The following is a 13,471-nucleotide window of genomic DNA, read 5'->3' on the forward strand; positions in this document are numbered from 1 at the left end:
TGTCCCTCTGTATCCATGGAGTATTGGTTCCAGGATTCCCTGCAGAAACCAAAATCCACAGATGCTCAAGCCCCTTATAGAAAATGTCATAGTATTTGCATATAACCTACACATATCCTCCTGTATACTTTCTCCTTTTTTATTTTTTGACATAGCAGGGTCTTGTTCTGTCACCTAGGCTGGAATGCAGTGGCACAATTTTGGCTCACTGAAGCCTCAATCCCTCAAATCTCTCAAGTAGCTGAGACTACAGGCATGCACCATCATACCCAGCTAATTTTTTCATTTTTTTATAGAGATGAGGTCTTGGCTATGTTGTCCAGGCGGGTCTTGAACTACTGGGCTCAAGCCATCTGCCCACCTTGGCCTCTCAAAGTGCTGGAATTACAGGTGTGGGCCACTATGTCTGGCCCCTCCTGTATACTTTAAGTCATCTTTAGATTACTTGCAATACTTAACACAATATAAATGCTATGTAAATCACTGTTATACTATATTGTTTAAAAAAATAATGACAAGGAAAAGAGTGTACAAGTTCAGTATAGACGTTTTTCCAAAATATTTATCTATGGTTGGTTGAATCCACAGATATAGAACTCATGGATACAGACTGCCAACTGTACCTCGGCTGAAGAGATAAAACAATTTTAAAGTGAAATGAATTCATCCTGCCCCCATAATAGCTGATTTTCAATCTTCAACATTTTTGTTCTGTTAACTTGCTTATAAAAATGTCACACTCTCTATTAAGACATAAGGAGTTAGAAAATCACTGTAAAAATAAAGTTGCTTGTTGTACAGGTACTAAAAAGCATTTTCTGAAATGGAAATTTGTTTTTTTATTAACCTTATACAAATAAGGTTCAAGCATTGTATTTAAATATTTAAAAGATAGGAGTTTCTTAAAATACCACATATGGTGCTCTTTCCTGTGAGCTTGCTTTTCTCCACAATTTGGCAATTTGCTTCACTCTAGTAGTCCAATCTGCAACAAAAGAACAGAGTATAACACTTTCTCAGAGTCATGCTAATGATGTGCTGTAATAAAAAATGTTGATGAACTGCTGACAGTTAATCTTATTCAGGCCGTATTCTCATGAGGTAGTAGACCTATATTAAGTTCTTTACAAAGAACAAAGATGCTGGCATACTGTAGGCCAAACAAATGTTTTCTAAATGAAGTGCTGCCTTATTAACAACCTAGCTTGTAAAGTTGGGAAGTTTTTTTTAGATTCAAGGGACAAAGTAGCAAAAATGTAAGCCAAACATAATAAATTCCCTCTGGTGGTAAGATACCACCGGAACCAAAGCATAAGTTTGTAAAACATCTGCGCTAAACAGAAGTCTATCAATTTGACCTACCAGAAGTAAACAAAGTCATAAATAAGCATCTCACTAGCATGTGCGGACAACAAACACATGGAAAAGTAATCAGTTCAAACCATTTGTATGAAATTCAGTGTCATGATGGTATACAAAATGAAGATGCTTGGCTACGATCAACAGTTAATGATAAATATAGAAATTATTTATTCCACATTACAAAAAGAAAGCAAGCTTCCAAAAAGCCAATGAAAACGAAAAATCAGTTCACAGATCAACAGCTTTAACACAGTATTTCATGAGGTTCTTGAATCACAAGTAAAATTATTAAAGAAAAATACTTTTTAAAAAGTTATAGCTCTGCTGTAAGGACAATTTGTGCTGACACAAAATGACAACATACCCATGTATGTTCATAAACAGCAAACGTAAGCATGGAAAGAAAGTGGCTGAAGAATGGGACACTGCCTTCACAGGTCTCCCTGCATCAAACCATTGATTTCTATTGTTGGATAAAAAGCATTTCATTTATTACAATACATAAGGAATAAAGTACCATGAAGATGCCAATCCAAAAAGGTACCTAAAAATCAGGGGTCATCCAAATGAAAAGTCACTTCCAGGTACCCCTCTAGTAATTTAAGAGTTTGTGTACTGATAGATAGCTGGGAAACAACTGCAAAACTGAGTCTGAATAACTTTTTCAACCCTGGTTTGTCTGACACCATGAACTCAAAATAGTAAAACTGCATTGCTTGCATATATTCAATAATTGACATCTCATTAATCCAAACGTCTCATTCACTGGTTAATCAGAATTTTCACAAACTGTACTATTATTTTATCATCTGCTTTTTTCAAGAGGCAGTGGTAATAGCTGGACAGTCAGGGAAGGTGAAGGGAGAAGAAGGGAAGACAATATTGAATTCGTTTCCTATAAACACTACTTAGAATTCACTGACTTAGCGTAGCAATATTTTTGATTAAATGATAGTTTGGGTTTTAGAAATTTTTGAAGAATCACATAACACTGATTTCCACATATTAGTAAGCACTGCTAGGAGCTGAAAAACTGAGCATTTCATTAATTGAAACTAACTTTTGGGAAATATGAGAATGGATGCACGGTCTAGGACAAAGTAAACATGCAAGATGTTTCTAGATATCTAGGGAATCTTCATATTGTGGGTCATCAAAGATGAAAATTAGTTAAGCTACCTCTCTATCGCAGTTAAAAAAAAAAGTTATTGCACATGTGACAATGTTGGTAAAATAGAAATAATATATTCATGACTTACCAGGGAATTCTTCCTTTAAGTTGGGGAAATTAATATTGGTGTACAGAACCGGTGCAACTGTGGCCATTTCACCCAGAGCCTCCTCTTTCTCCCACTTAAGCGTGCTTCTCTGAGCATTCGACAGTGTGTCATTTTCTCCTTCCACAGTGGGAGCTGATGATGTCCAAGAGTTGTTAGGATCACTTGCCATTGGATTAAAGGCTGAATTTTTATCCCTGGGAAAAAATAAATATCTTCACTTTATAAACATAAAATAACTTTTTAAATATATGTCCAAGTACAGCTTTCATTAAAACCTATTACAAAATAGTTAAAAGTAACATGTTTATAGCAAAAGCCACAATAAATGCAACTTACAATAATATACACAATCATTTAAGCAGACTAATTTATATATAAACCAAACAGAAATTAGTGCAATTTAAGTTTCCATAGAAAATAAGGCTTGTACCTGGCATCAGGATAAGGGGATTGTGCAATTGCAGAGAAAGTTCCCAGTCCGCTTCCAGGTGGCAAAGAATTATGTGGGAGATGAGGACTGGGTCCAATAAGGCCATTCATGAGTGGCATCCGTGAAAAAACATCTTAAGAGAAAAAAATAATTCTATTTGCATAATATTCATAAATAACAAGGAGCTGAAGTAAAGCTGACCCTTGAACAACATGGTTTTTAACTGCATGGGTCCACATAAACACAAATTTTTTTCAACTGAATGAGGATGGAAAACACAGTGAAACCCGTGCATAGAGAGGACCAACTTTTCTTGTATGCCAGGTTCCATAGGGCCAACATTTGACTTCTGTATTCTCAGATTTTGGTTATACCTGGGGGTCCTGGAACCAAATCCCCAAGTATAGAAGAGATGCTTGTACTTCTAAATCAAAATCTCTAATTTAAATTTAAAAGTAGGATTTTTTAGTATTATATTATATAATACTTAAAAAGTCACTTTTGGCTATAAGATTTTGAAATATGATCTCTACAGCTGTGATCCTCTATTTCATTATTGTGTACTAGAAATAGCAAGTGTTCTGGAGTCCAAAAGCCTGGGGTGTGAACCTCAATTTTACCTGTTAGAAGCAGAATCAATTTGTATTTCTGTAAACCGCAGGTATTCTGTTATTTGGGTTAATTGAGATAATATATATACAGCTCTGAACACAGTTCCTGGTATGGAGTAACTATTCGATACATATTAACTCCTAAAAAACGAATGAATCACAGCAAATGCTAGTAAGTTTTATCAAATATTCTTTCTCTTCATTAAAAATTTACAGATGTTTCTTATATTTTATTCCTGTTCCTCTTAATACAAAAAAAAATCTATGATTCTTTTCTTTTTTTTTTGAGATGGAGTCTCACTCTGTCGCCCAGGCTGGAGTGCAGTGGCAAGATCTCAGCTCACTGCCACCTCCGCCTCCCAGGTTCAAGCAATTCTGCCTCAGCCTCCTAAGTAGTTGGAATCACAGGCACCTGCCACCATGCCCAGCTGATTTTTGTATTTTTAGTGGAGGTGGGGTTTCACCATTTTGGCCAAGCTGATCTCAAACTCCTGCCTCAAGTGATCTACCCGCCTCAGCCTTCCAAAGTGCTGGGATTATAGGTGTGAGCCACTGTGTCCACCCCATCTGTGATTCTTAAATTGATACTTTCTCTAAATAGTTTTGAGTAAGCAATATATCTATCACTATCAATCAGATGATTATTGCTAAAAATATATACACTCCGGTTTTGGCCTAATTTTTATAACTGACAGTTCAGCCCCCAAATGCATTTGAATTCTCATTCGAGCTTATTCACAAACATCAAATACCTTATCGTTTTCTTTCTAAATAGACATTAGGCAAATAATAAGACCATCTTATGTTTCTTTACAACACACTTTAAGCATGTAACTTCAATCCTTATTGTGAAAGTCTACTTGTCTAAACTATTTGGAAGTATGCCAACTGTCCATATTGGAGCAGTTTCCAGAAAAAAGAGAGAACAACAACAAAAACTTTGTGTGCCTTCAAAAAGCCCTCCCAATTAAACTTGATGATTTGTGGAAATACACAAAGCCTCTGTTAATTGTTGCAACACTTAGGGCCATACTATTACAGGAGATCCACATCACCAATTAATTACACAAATGGCAATACAGAGTTGACTAATACTTGGTATAACTAGAGAATTCCTAACCTGATCACCTGATTTTTTGTTATCTAATGTCATTCCAATGCGTAATGGTCTTTCACAATTCCAATTGTCCAATGCGTAACGGTCTTTCACCTAAACCACATCATGTGAATGTTACAACAACACTAAAGCCTACATAGCTCCAGTGTGTATGTGCAGATACTAAGGATGATCACTGACAAGTTTAAAAGATTTTGTCTCAAAGACTTCCTAGAACTCTCTGACTTCCATAAAGGGGCTTATGCTACTAAATACCACAGCTGGGTCCACTGGATCAGGTTTTCACAATGACAAATGTCTCATGACACTTACATTTACTCCAAGGATTAAAGGGCAAGATTTCTGCTTTTTTTCAAACTAGAATACTACATCTATTTTCAACTTCAGTGAAAAGCAGGTTCCATTAAGGCAGGGGTCCCCAACTCTGGGGCCATAGACTGGTACCAGTCCATAGCCTGTTAGGAACCCGGCTGCACAGTAGGTGAACAGTGGGCAAGTGACCATTACTGCCTGAGTTCCACGTCCTGTCAGATCAGCGGCAGCATTAGATTCTCATAGGAGCGTGAACCCTGTTGTGAAGTGTGCATGCAAGCGTGTTCCTATGAGAATCTAATGCCTCATGATCTGAGGTGGAACAGTTGCATCGCAAAACCATTCCCCAACCCACCAACCTGGGTTTGTGAAAAAATCGTCTTCCTTGAAACTGGTCCCTGGTGCCAAAAAGGCTGAGGACCACTGCATTAAGGAATGTGGAATTTTAATAAACAACATCGAATGTCTTTCATGTAATTAGGAGAAACAAGAGTTTATTGGCAAGGAGAATGTGATCCATACTGTAGCCATCTATCAGTGCCATCTACTGTAACTACAATATTACTATGTTGAAACTTTTCCCAATAATATTAGCTATTATTTGTTAAGTACTTTATGCTATGCTAAGCAGTCTTAAAAGCTTTACAGCTTCACGAAAACCCACTGAAATAGGTTATTATGTTCAGCTCCATTTAAGCAAAGAGGACCCACAGAAATTAAATAATTTGTTCAAGGACAAACAAGTAAAAGCAAAGTATTTCATCTTATTTTATTCAAGAAGTGGTCTCTTTTTTTTTTTTTTCAAGTCCACCGTATCTACCCAAACTAGTCATATTAGTTTATGAAAGTTCAAAAGTTACTTCACAACTTTTACATAAAGGGACTTCAAGTTACTCTATCTCAATCTTGAAAATTCTATTCTCTACTTTCTGAACTTTATTACCATCAGATAATAAAGCATATTACATATTACATAATAACATATTACACTTTGCCTCCCTTTCTCATCAATTCTACTGAAGTTACTCCACTGAAGATTACCAACAACCTTCCCATGGTCCAATGAAACAACGTTTTTCAAGTATTCACCTTACTTAACTGTACAACCTGTCTCTAATGATCATTCATTTCCAAGATCCTATACCTCTCACTCAATGTCTCAAATCTCTCACTACTTTTTTCACTTTCACCTAACCTTTAAAAGGAAGAACAATAAGAAACATGTAATGTGCACACCTAATATAAGTCAGATGAGTTAAGCATATACTTAATTACATTTAATTAAAAAGCACTGCTCGAGATTCTATACTCTACTGGCAGTATATTCTCTTAATATATCTCATCCTTCCCACATCTGCAATTAGCACAATTACACAGATAATTCCTACATTTTCATCCATCTCCTTGACTAACTGCAACTGCCTGTAAGTCAGAATAGTATATATGTCCCATTTCTACCAACCTAAAAGAGGTCTAAAACTAAATTCACTGTACCTCCACTACCTTCTACCAGCACACACACTAAGTCATCCTTTGTTCCATCTTTCATGATTATCCTCTGGGCCCCTGGTTTAAACATAGTCTAATTCACTTTAATTTCCCCCTTTCCTCACACCTTATATCCATTCAGTAGCACAGTCCTACTTGTTCTAATGTCATTTTCTCTCGTATCTATTCCTTCCTTTCAGTCAGCACCAAAGTATCTTTACACGGAACCTACTTTTTAACTTAGTCTCAACCACAATAACCTCATTAGTACTCTTCTTGTCCCAAATTTATTCCCAATATTGATACCAGAGCTACCTTAGCAAAACATGTAAGTGATCAGATCATACCACTGGTGTGAGGTCTTCAAAGGTTCTTAAAAGCCTGTAGGGAAAGGGCCAGCTACCTCTGCCTATTTCTCATAGCCCTCTACAATCAGCACCAATGTCCACCTTCTAGTTTTGCTTCCTTAAACAATTCCCACTCCCTTTGCTCTGGAAAATGTTAAAGTTGCCATTCTTGAATAACTATGTGTCACCCTATATGTAACTTGATCATGCTTTGCCCTTACATTAGAACTACTTACTATTCTTTCAAACAAGAACAATGAAATCTTAGTGATTCATAAGGCTGTACTATTCTGTACTATACTACACATTACTTGTATACCTGAAAGTCTACATTATTAGAATTACAAACTCCTAATGGTAGGCAGCCTGATTCACCTTGTATCACACATTAACACCTTGCAAAAAAAGAAAAAAGAAAAAGTCATCCTCTCAAGACTTTTTAAAAATGAGACTGCACAATGAAGTGATTTTCATAATGACTATAAGATGTTTTTAATAAAGAAATACATCTCTGATTTTTAAAATATGCACTTTCAGTTCAAAAACATAAAGACAGGTCATTTTTATAAGTTGAAAAGAGAAATACTGAATAGTTCTTAATCTTTAAAAAAGCATATGGGGGAAGGGCACGGTGGCTCACTCCTGTAATCCCAGCACTTTGGGAGGCCTAAGTGGATGGATCACAAGATCAGGAGTTGAAGACCAGCCTGACCAAGATGGTGAAACCCTATCTCTACTAAAAATAAAAACAATTAGCCGGGCGTGGTGGCAGGCACCTGTAATACCAGCTACTAGGGAGGCTGAGGCAGGAGAATCGCTTGAACTCGGAGGGCAGAGGTTGCACTGAGCCGAGATTGCACCACTGCACTCCAGCCTGGGTGACAGAGTGAGACTCCATCTCAGAAGAAAAAAAGAAAAAAGCATATGGGAACAATTAAGGCAAGAAGCAGTTATGATGAGTGTAATACCCAAATGTAAATCACATGTTGAGCCTAGCAAAATTCAAGGTAAATTTATGTTTAGAGGCTAAACTGGTAAAAACTCAAATATTTCCATTATGTGCATTATGTAATTTTTCATGTATATACGAAGTTGTTAGTAAAGGTTACAAATTATTCACACACTTTAACAGGATAAGGATAAGGATAAGATTCTTATACACAGGAAAAGGGTAAGATTCATGTTATTCAATTCAGTATATAGTCATGAGGTAGTGACAACAGGATATAGAGAAATGTTCCTATGCTCAAATCATCAAAAATATATACTAGCTGGGCACAGAGGTCCACGTCTGTAATCCCAGCACTTACGGAAGCCGAGGTGGGAGGATCACTTGAACCCAGTTCTAGACTGGTCCGGGCAACAAAGTGAGACCCCTATCTTTGCAAAAAATCAAAAACTTAGCCAGGCATGGTGGTGTGTGTCCTGTGGTCACAGTTACATGGGAGGCTGAGGACAGGAGGATTGCTTGAGCCCAGGAGATCGTGGCTGCCGTGGACTGTGTTCATACCACTGCCTGTCAGCCTGGGTGACAGAGAGAGACCCTGTCTCAAAACAAAACAAAACTACATATAGAGTTATATACATGCCACCATGCAACTCCATTAACTCCTTCCTATAGGAGATTCCCATACCTGTAACCAATTTCCCCATCTACTCATACAGACCTGAATCCTAGGCTATCAAATTTCAGCTCTACAGAAAAGGGGAGAAATTGGTAGCTAGTTATAAGTAGGCAGAAGAAAAATGAACAAAATAGGCAAACATCCGCAAAATTTCAGTGTCTACATGGATAGAATGGTCACCCATTTACTATGAAAGTATGTACTGAACACATACTCTGTGGCAGGGCATATAAGGCAAGACATGTATGACCCTAGCCTTTAAAGAGCTTACAATCCAAAGGGAAGACCTTAATTACCCAAACAGGTATTATATTTGTGACATGTGCTACAAATGAAAAACATGGGGGTAGGGTGGTAACCAGCTAACCTCTGAGAGATGACAGTGAAACTGAGAGCAGATCAATGAGTACAGGCAGCTAGGTGAGCGGGGACAGTTCCACACATACGGAAGTGCCTATGTGGGAAATGACTGGAGTGGAGTGAGCTGGGAATGGGACTTGCAGGGAGGGAAGGGGGCAGGCACTGTTACATCCTCCCTACTGCCAATGAATGAGCAAAAGAATTCTGGACATAAGGATAATTACAGAATTACAGAGAATTTCAGGGAGACAGCTATGTGACTGAAGTTAGTATTTTTCTATCATCACAAAAGGGTTTTTCTCCCTACCAGTTTGTATATGTGGCCACTATATACCCACATATATACACACGGGTGTGAATATAATATAGAATTATAAAGTCATAACATACCCTGATTGTGTATTGGCAACAGCTGTGTTGGTGGGGGAGGCTGTGGCAATGGAGTTGGCTGAGTGTTCGCAGGACTAAGTACAGCTGTAAATAAGTCTTCAACATCTTTTCCGCCAAGCTCTAGGAGATAAAACAGTAATAGTAACAAGATTAAAAGACTAGTAGGCTCATGGTATGGGGAATGCCATTTCCATAAACTAAAAAATCAAAACACATTTACCTGGAATTTTATATAATTTTCCAAGAATTGCTCCTAGAATAAATTTAAAAAAAAATAGAAACATTAACAGCTACTAATTCAATATACTGATACAAAATAGCATTTAACTGACATAGAAATAATTAGAAGTTAAATTATAACCATGCAAAAGTCTTTAAAAATCATATTTACTCAGGTCTTTTAGAAAGCCTAGATGTAGGGCAAATATTTTACCATCTGTGACCATTTTGTCTAGTTCGGGACTGAGGATCCCATCTAGCTGTTCTTCACTTAATGGTCGTGAACTCTGATTGACACTTGGCTGAGGCAAAGAAGGATCATCAGGGACAGGACCAATATCTAAAAGAGTAAGGAAAATAAATTTAAAGGTACATTCAGAATACTCACACAAAAATGTATAGCACTATTTACCTGTACTTAATATACAACAATATGATTAAAATAGAGAAATAAGGTCTGTAATTCTGAATTAGAATTCTCCTATCAATTTGGAGAGTCACTGAGTAAAAATCTGGCACAATATATTTGTATTAGGTGCCATGTAAAGTTCTATTTTAAGTAAAAACATTTCCTGAGAAACAAAAGAATACATCTGATTTTAACTTGCCAACTTCTGCGAAAAAAAATAAAAAATAAAAAGAAAAAAAAAGCTTCATTGAGATAGGAGTTTATAAGAAATCGATATACAAATAATTGCTTTAATTTGGAAAATAGTGGTATCAAATGTACAGTACAATTATGCACAGTATGTAAAAAGGAATGCATTTCATATAAATTAATGAAAAGTCCTAAAATTCTCAGTGTTTAATATTGTCCTTTTGTAAATAACTTCAATTATAGGTAATATTTTTAAAATATTCTGTAGGCACATTCTGATTATGTACATTACATTTACAAAATAACATGCTGTAGCTCACATTTGTTGAGAGTCACATGTAAAAATGGTTTATCATCTACATTTTTTTCATGCTTTCTCAATATTATTACTATTAAAAAGTAAAAATTTAGTCTTCTTATTTGATCTTATATTAGGAACTAGCTCTACAACATTTAGGTAATATTATAAATCACATATTAACAAAAAATTATTCATTAAAGAAAAACTATTGACAAAGTCACCCAAAGTACAGTATAGCTATACTATGCTTTAGCCACACACAAAAAGGGAAAAGCAAAGTATGGATTAGTGAGACATTAGCACTACTGATAAACAGCATGCACCTACAGGTTGTTTCAGCTGAAATCACTATAAAAAAAGAAGACTACTTCTAGTCAGCCGTCATCCATTGCTCAGTTTCTTACCAAATGGAAAAGGTGAGCTCTCAACCTGGAAAGTGCATAAATCAAGACCTATAAGACCCAAACCAAATAAAATGGATGATTACCACAGGAGCGGGAAGTGAGGGAAAATGCAAACAAAAGAAGAAACAAGATACAGCAAGACTTTAAGGCAACGTGCCTTAAATGTGATGCAATTAGAAAGACAACAGAAATTAACTTGCTATATCCCCTCCTAAAGCAGGAAAGCTGAGGTAGATCAAATAAAATGCTGAGTTCTTTAACAAAGCCAAAAACAAAAACAAAGTTACTGGGAAACACACAAAAGGCTAAACTTGTTCCACACATCACACACCTCTCACTCACACCAGACACCAGAGAAAGGGCAAACAGCATTCATATATACCTGAATGATCAACTGATTTTGCTAGATCATCTGAAATTATTCCAAGAATGTCATCATCTGTGTTTAAAACTTCAGAAATATCAGCTAATGGGTCATCAGCAGGACCTAAATATAGTAAATATGTTTTTTAAAATTTCAGTATTTTCCCAGATATTAAGCCATTTGCTAAAAACCTAGAGTACAGCAGATACTGAGGCAAGTGCTAGAATAAAAACCTGAGACTCTTAATTTTACAGTAAAAATTTTTCATAGCAAAGGAAGTAACGTTTTGAATTACAAAAATTTACCAAAAATTCAGACTATTTTGTCTTGTGACTAATGTATATTGAGACAAAATTTCAAGACCTGTAGGCAATAAAAGTGAAACAGAGTAAGAAACAAAGCAACTTGCTTTGCTGTAAGAAACAAAGCAAAAAAAATTTTGCTTAAGAAATTGGTATGTCTAAAAGTGACATTGAGAAATTAAAACACAGTAGGAAAAGTTAAAATACGAAAGACAAATCTATCACTCTTTAGAAATTCCATATGGAGCACAAGCCAGGTACCATCTAGTTAGTACTTCCAGCTTTGCTGTTCATACTGATTACTCATTCACTCATTTATTTAAAAAAGTATTTCACTACCCACAGAACTGTGTCTATGGATCACATATGAGGCATTGCCCACTGAGCAATGACTGAAACAAAGTGCACGCCCTCAGAGGGCTTACTTTCTCGGAGGGAGTTAGTAAATAAATGACATCTTAAATAAGTGCTATTTAAAGAAAAAACAAGGAAAAAGGATTAAAAACAAGCTGTGGGGATGTTGCATTAGACAGAGTGGTCTGTGAAGACCTTTAGATGACTGAGCGTAAAACTAAATGAGGGAGTAAGTTATGTGCACAAAGATGGAGATAACCCTCCAAACTAAGGCAAAGCAGATATAAAGCCCCTGGGGCAAGCCGGGTTTGCCAACAAGAGAGGCCAGAGCGGTAACAGAAAAACTGTGGTAGGGATAAAAGAGGCAGCTAGGGCAAGATTGTGTAAGATCTTAGAGATCATGGGGAAGACTGGATTTTATTCTGAAGTGTAATGAGAAGGTGTTGAGAGGCTGAAAGACAGGAGATGACTAATATTTTAAAAGGAACATACTGGATGCTCTATGTAGAGCAGATGTGGGGTGGGAATTGGGGAGGGCTGACAAGATCAGAAAAGGGCACTGGTGCAGTCTGAGAGGGTTCTAAGGAAAGCTGAGACAAGTGGTTGGCTTTGGGATGTATTTTGAAGGCAGAGACAAACATGGACGAGTAAAAGGGAAAGAAAAGTCAAGGAGGGTCCTAAGGGTTTGGGGCTTCACCAAGAACTATCGGGGCTCTTGTTTAGGCTTTAATAATTATATTAGCCATTCAGTAAAGAGAAACTGAAATTTTTAACCCGTCTCGAGTTTATTTTTATTTAAAAGGGGGAGGAGGGCACAAATGTAATATTCCAGGTCAAATATTTCTGTCAAACAGTCGTGGTTCCATTATATAGTTTCCAAAATGTAATTCGTACATAAGATATCACATTAAGTTTTGTGTGCCCAAATATCCAGGAACTTTTTAGAGAAAATTATTTCAATAATGCATTGTCTAGATAACACTGTGGTTGAAAGAAAAAAATTCTGGGTAATTTTTTTAGGGGTCATATAGCAGTTTTTTGTTTTAAAGTAATGGAATTCTACTATACAAATTATAACTAATTTTTTAAAGACTGTTTTACAAGTTTGCTTCTAAAGGATTTTATATCTGAATAAATCATTAAAATTTATATAATAGGCTATAATGAGTGACATGTTTAAAAAAAGCCTTTAGTCATTAATTTTCCATTATAAAGTGAAAAGAGTGGTTCAACTGCAAAGAACAATTAATCTAGGTTTTGAAATGGGTATATTTTTCTGTCCTCCAAGTTTTGGCCTTATTGTAAAACTGTTCTCTCTTCAGTAGTTTTGTGGAAAAAATAATCAAATAAAGAAAAAAATAACTTATATCAATATCTTTCCTATATGTTCTCCGTCCAATTTCAATCCTTCTCCTTTTAAAACTCAACTGCAAAGAGCTCCTATTTAAGTTTTCAAGTGGCTAGTTATGATAGTTACAAGATATACTTTATCATAAAATATCCTTTGAAGGACCCACAGGTCTTTCATTATACATTATTTTAACAACATATTGACAAGGACAAGAGCAGGTCAATACTTAAAACGACAGAATTAAAGTAGGAGTTAA

At 36.1% G+C, this 13,471-nt stretch overlaps 1 protein-coding gene across 10 annotated transcripts in view; it reads right to left on the bottom strand.

The window, feature by feature from the left end:
- Nucleotides 1-13,471, bottom strand: part of KMT2C (lysine methyltransferase 2C) — a 305,698-nt gene that overhangs the window by 50,426 nt on the left and 241,801 nt on the right. For 7 of the 10 annotated variants that reach the window (XM_030933361.1, XM_030933358.1, XM_030933362.1 and 4 more), the window contains 8 exons: nucleotides 11,227-11,331; nucleotides 10,845-10,892; nucleotides 9,756-9,881; nucleotides 9,543-9,575; nucleotides 9,323-9,442; nucleotides 3,073-3,205; nucleotides 2,622-2,836; nucleotides 912-985 (listed from right to left, as the gene is read on the bottom strand). In XM_030933361.1, the coding sequence (XP_030789221.1) occupies nucleotides 912-985; nucleotides 2,622-2,836; nucleotides 3,073-3,205; nucleotides 9,323-9,442; nucleotides 9,543-9,575; nucleotides 9,756-9,881; nucleotides 10,845-10,892; nucleotides 11,227-11,331 (854 nt within the window). The remainder of the gene's footprint in view (nucleotides 1-911; nucleotides 986-2,621; nucleotides 2,837-3,072; nucleotides 3,206-9,322; nucleotides 9,443-9,542; nucleotides 9,576-9,755; nucleotides 9,882-10,844; nucleotides 10,893-11,226; nucleotides 11,332-13,471) is intronic. The other 3 variants (XM_030933367.1, XM_030933363.1, XM_030933366.1) reach the window with 1 other exon arrangement.

Source organism: Rhinopithecus roxellana, chromosome 6 (genome assembly GCF_007565055.1).
Source record: "Rhinopithecus roxellana isolate Shanxi Qingling chromosome 6, ASM756505v1, whole genome shotgun sequence".
In the NCBI taxonomy this organism is placed as follows: Eukaryota; Metazoa; Chordata; class Mammalia; order Primates; family Cercopithecidae; genus Rhinopithecus; species Rhinopithecus roxellana.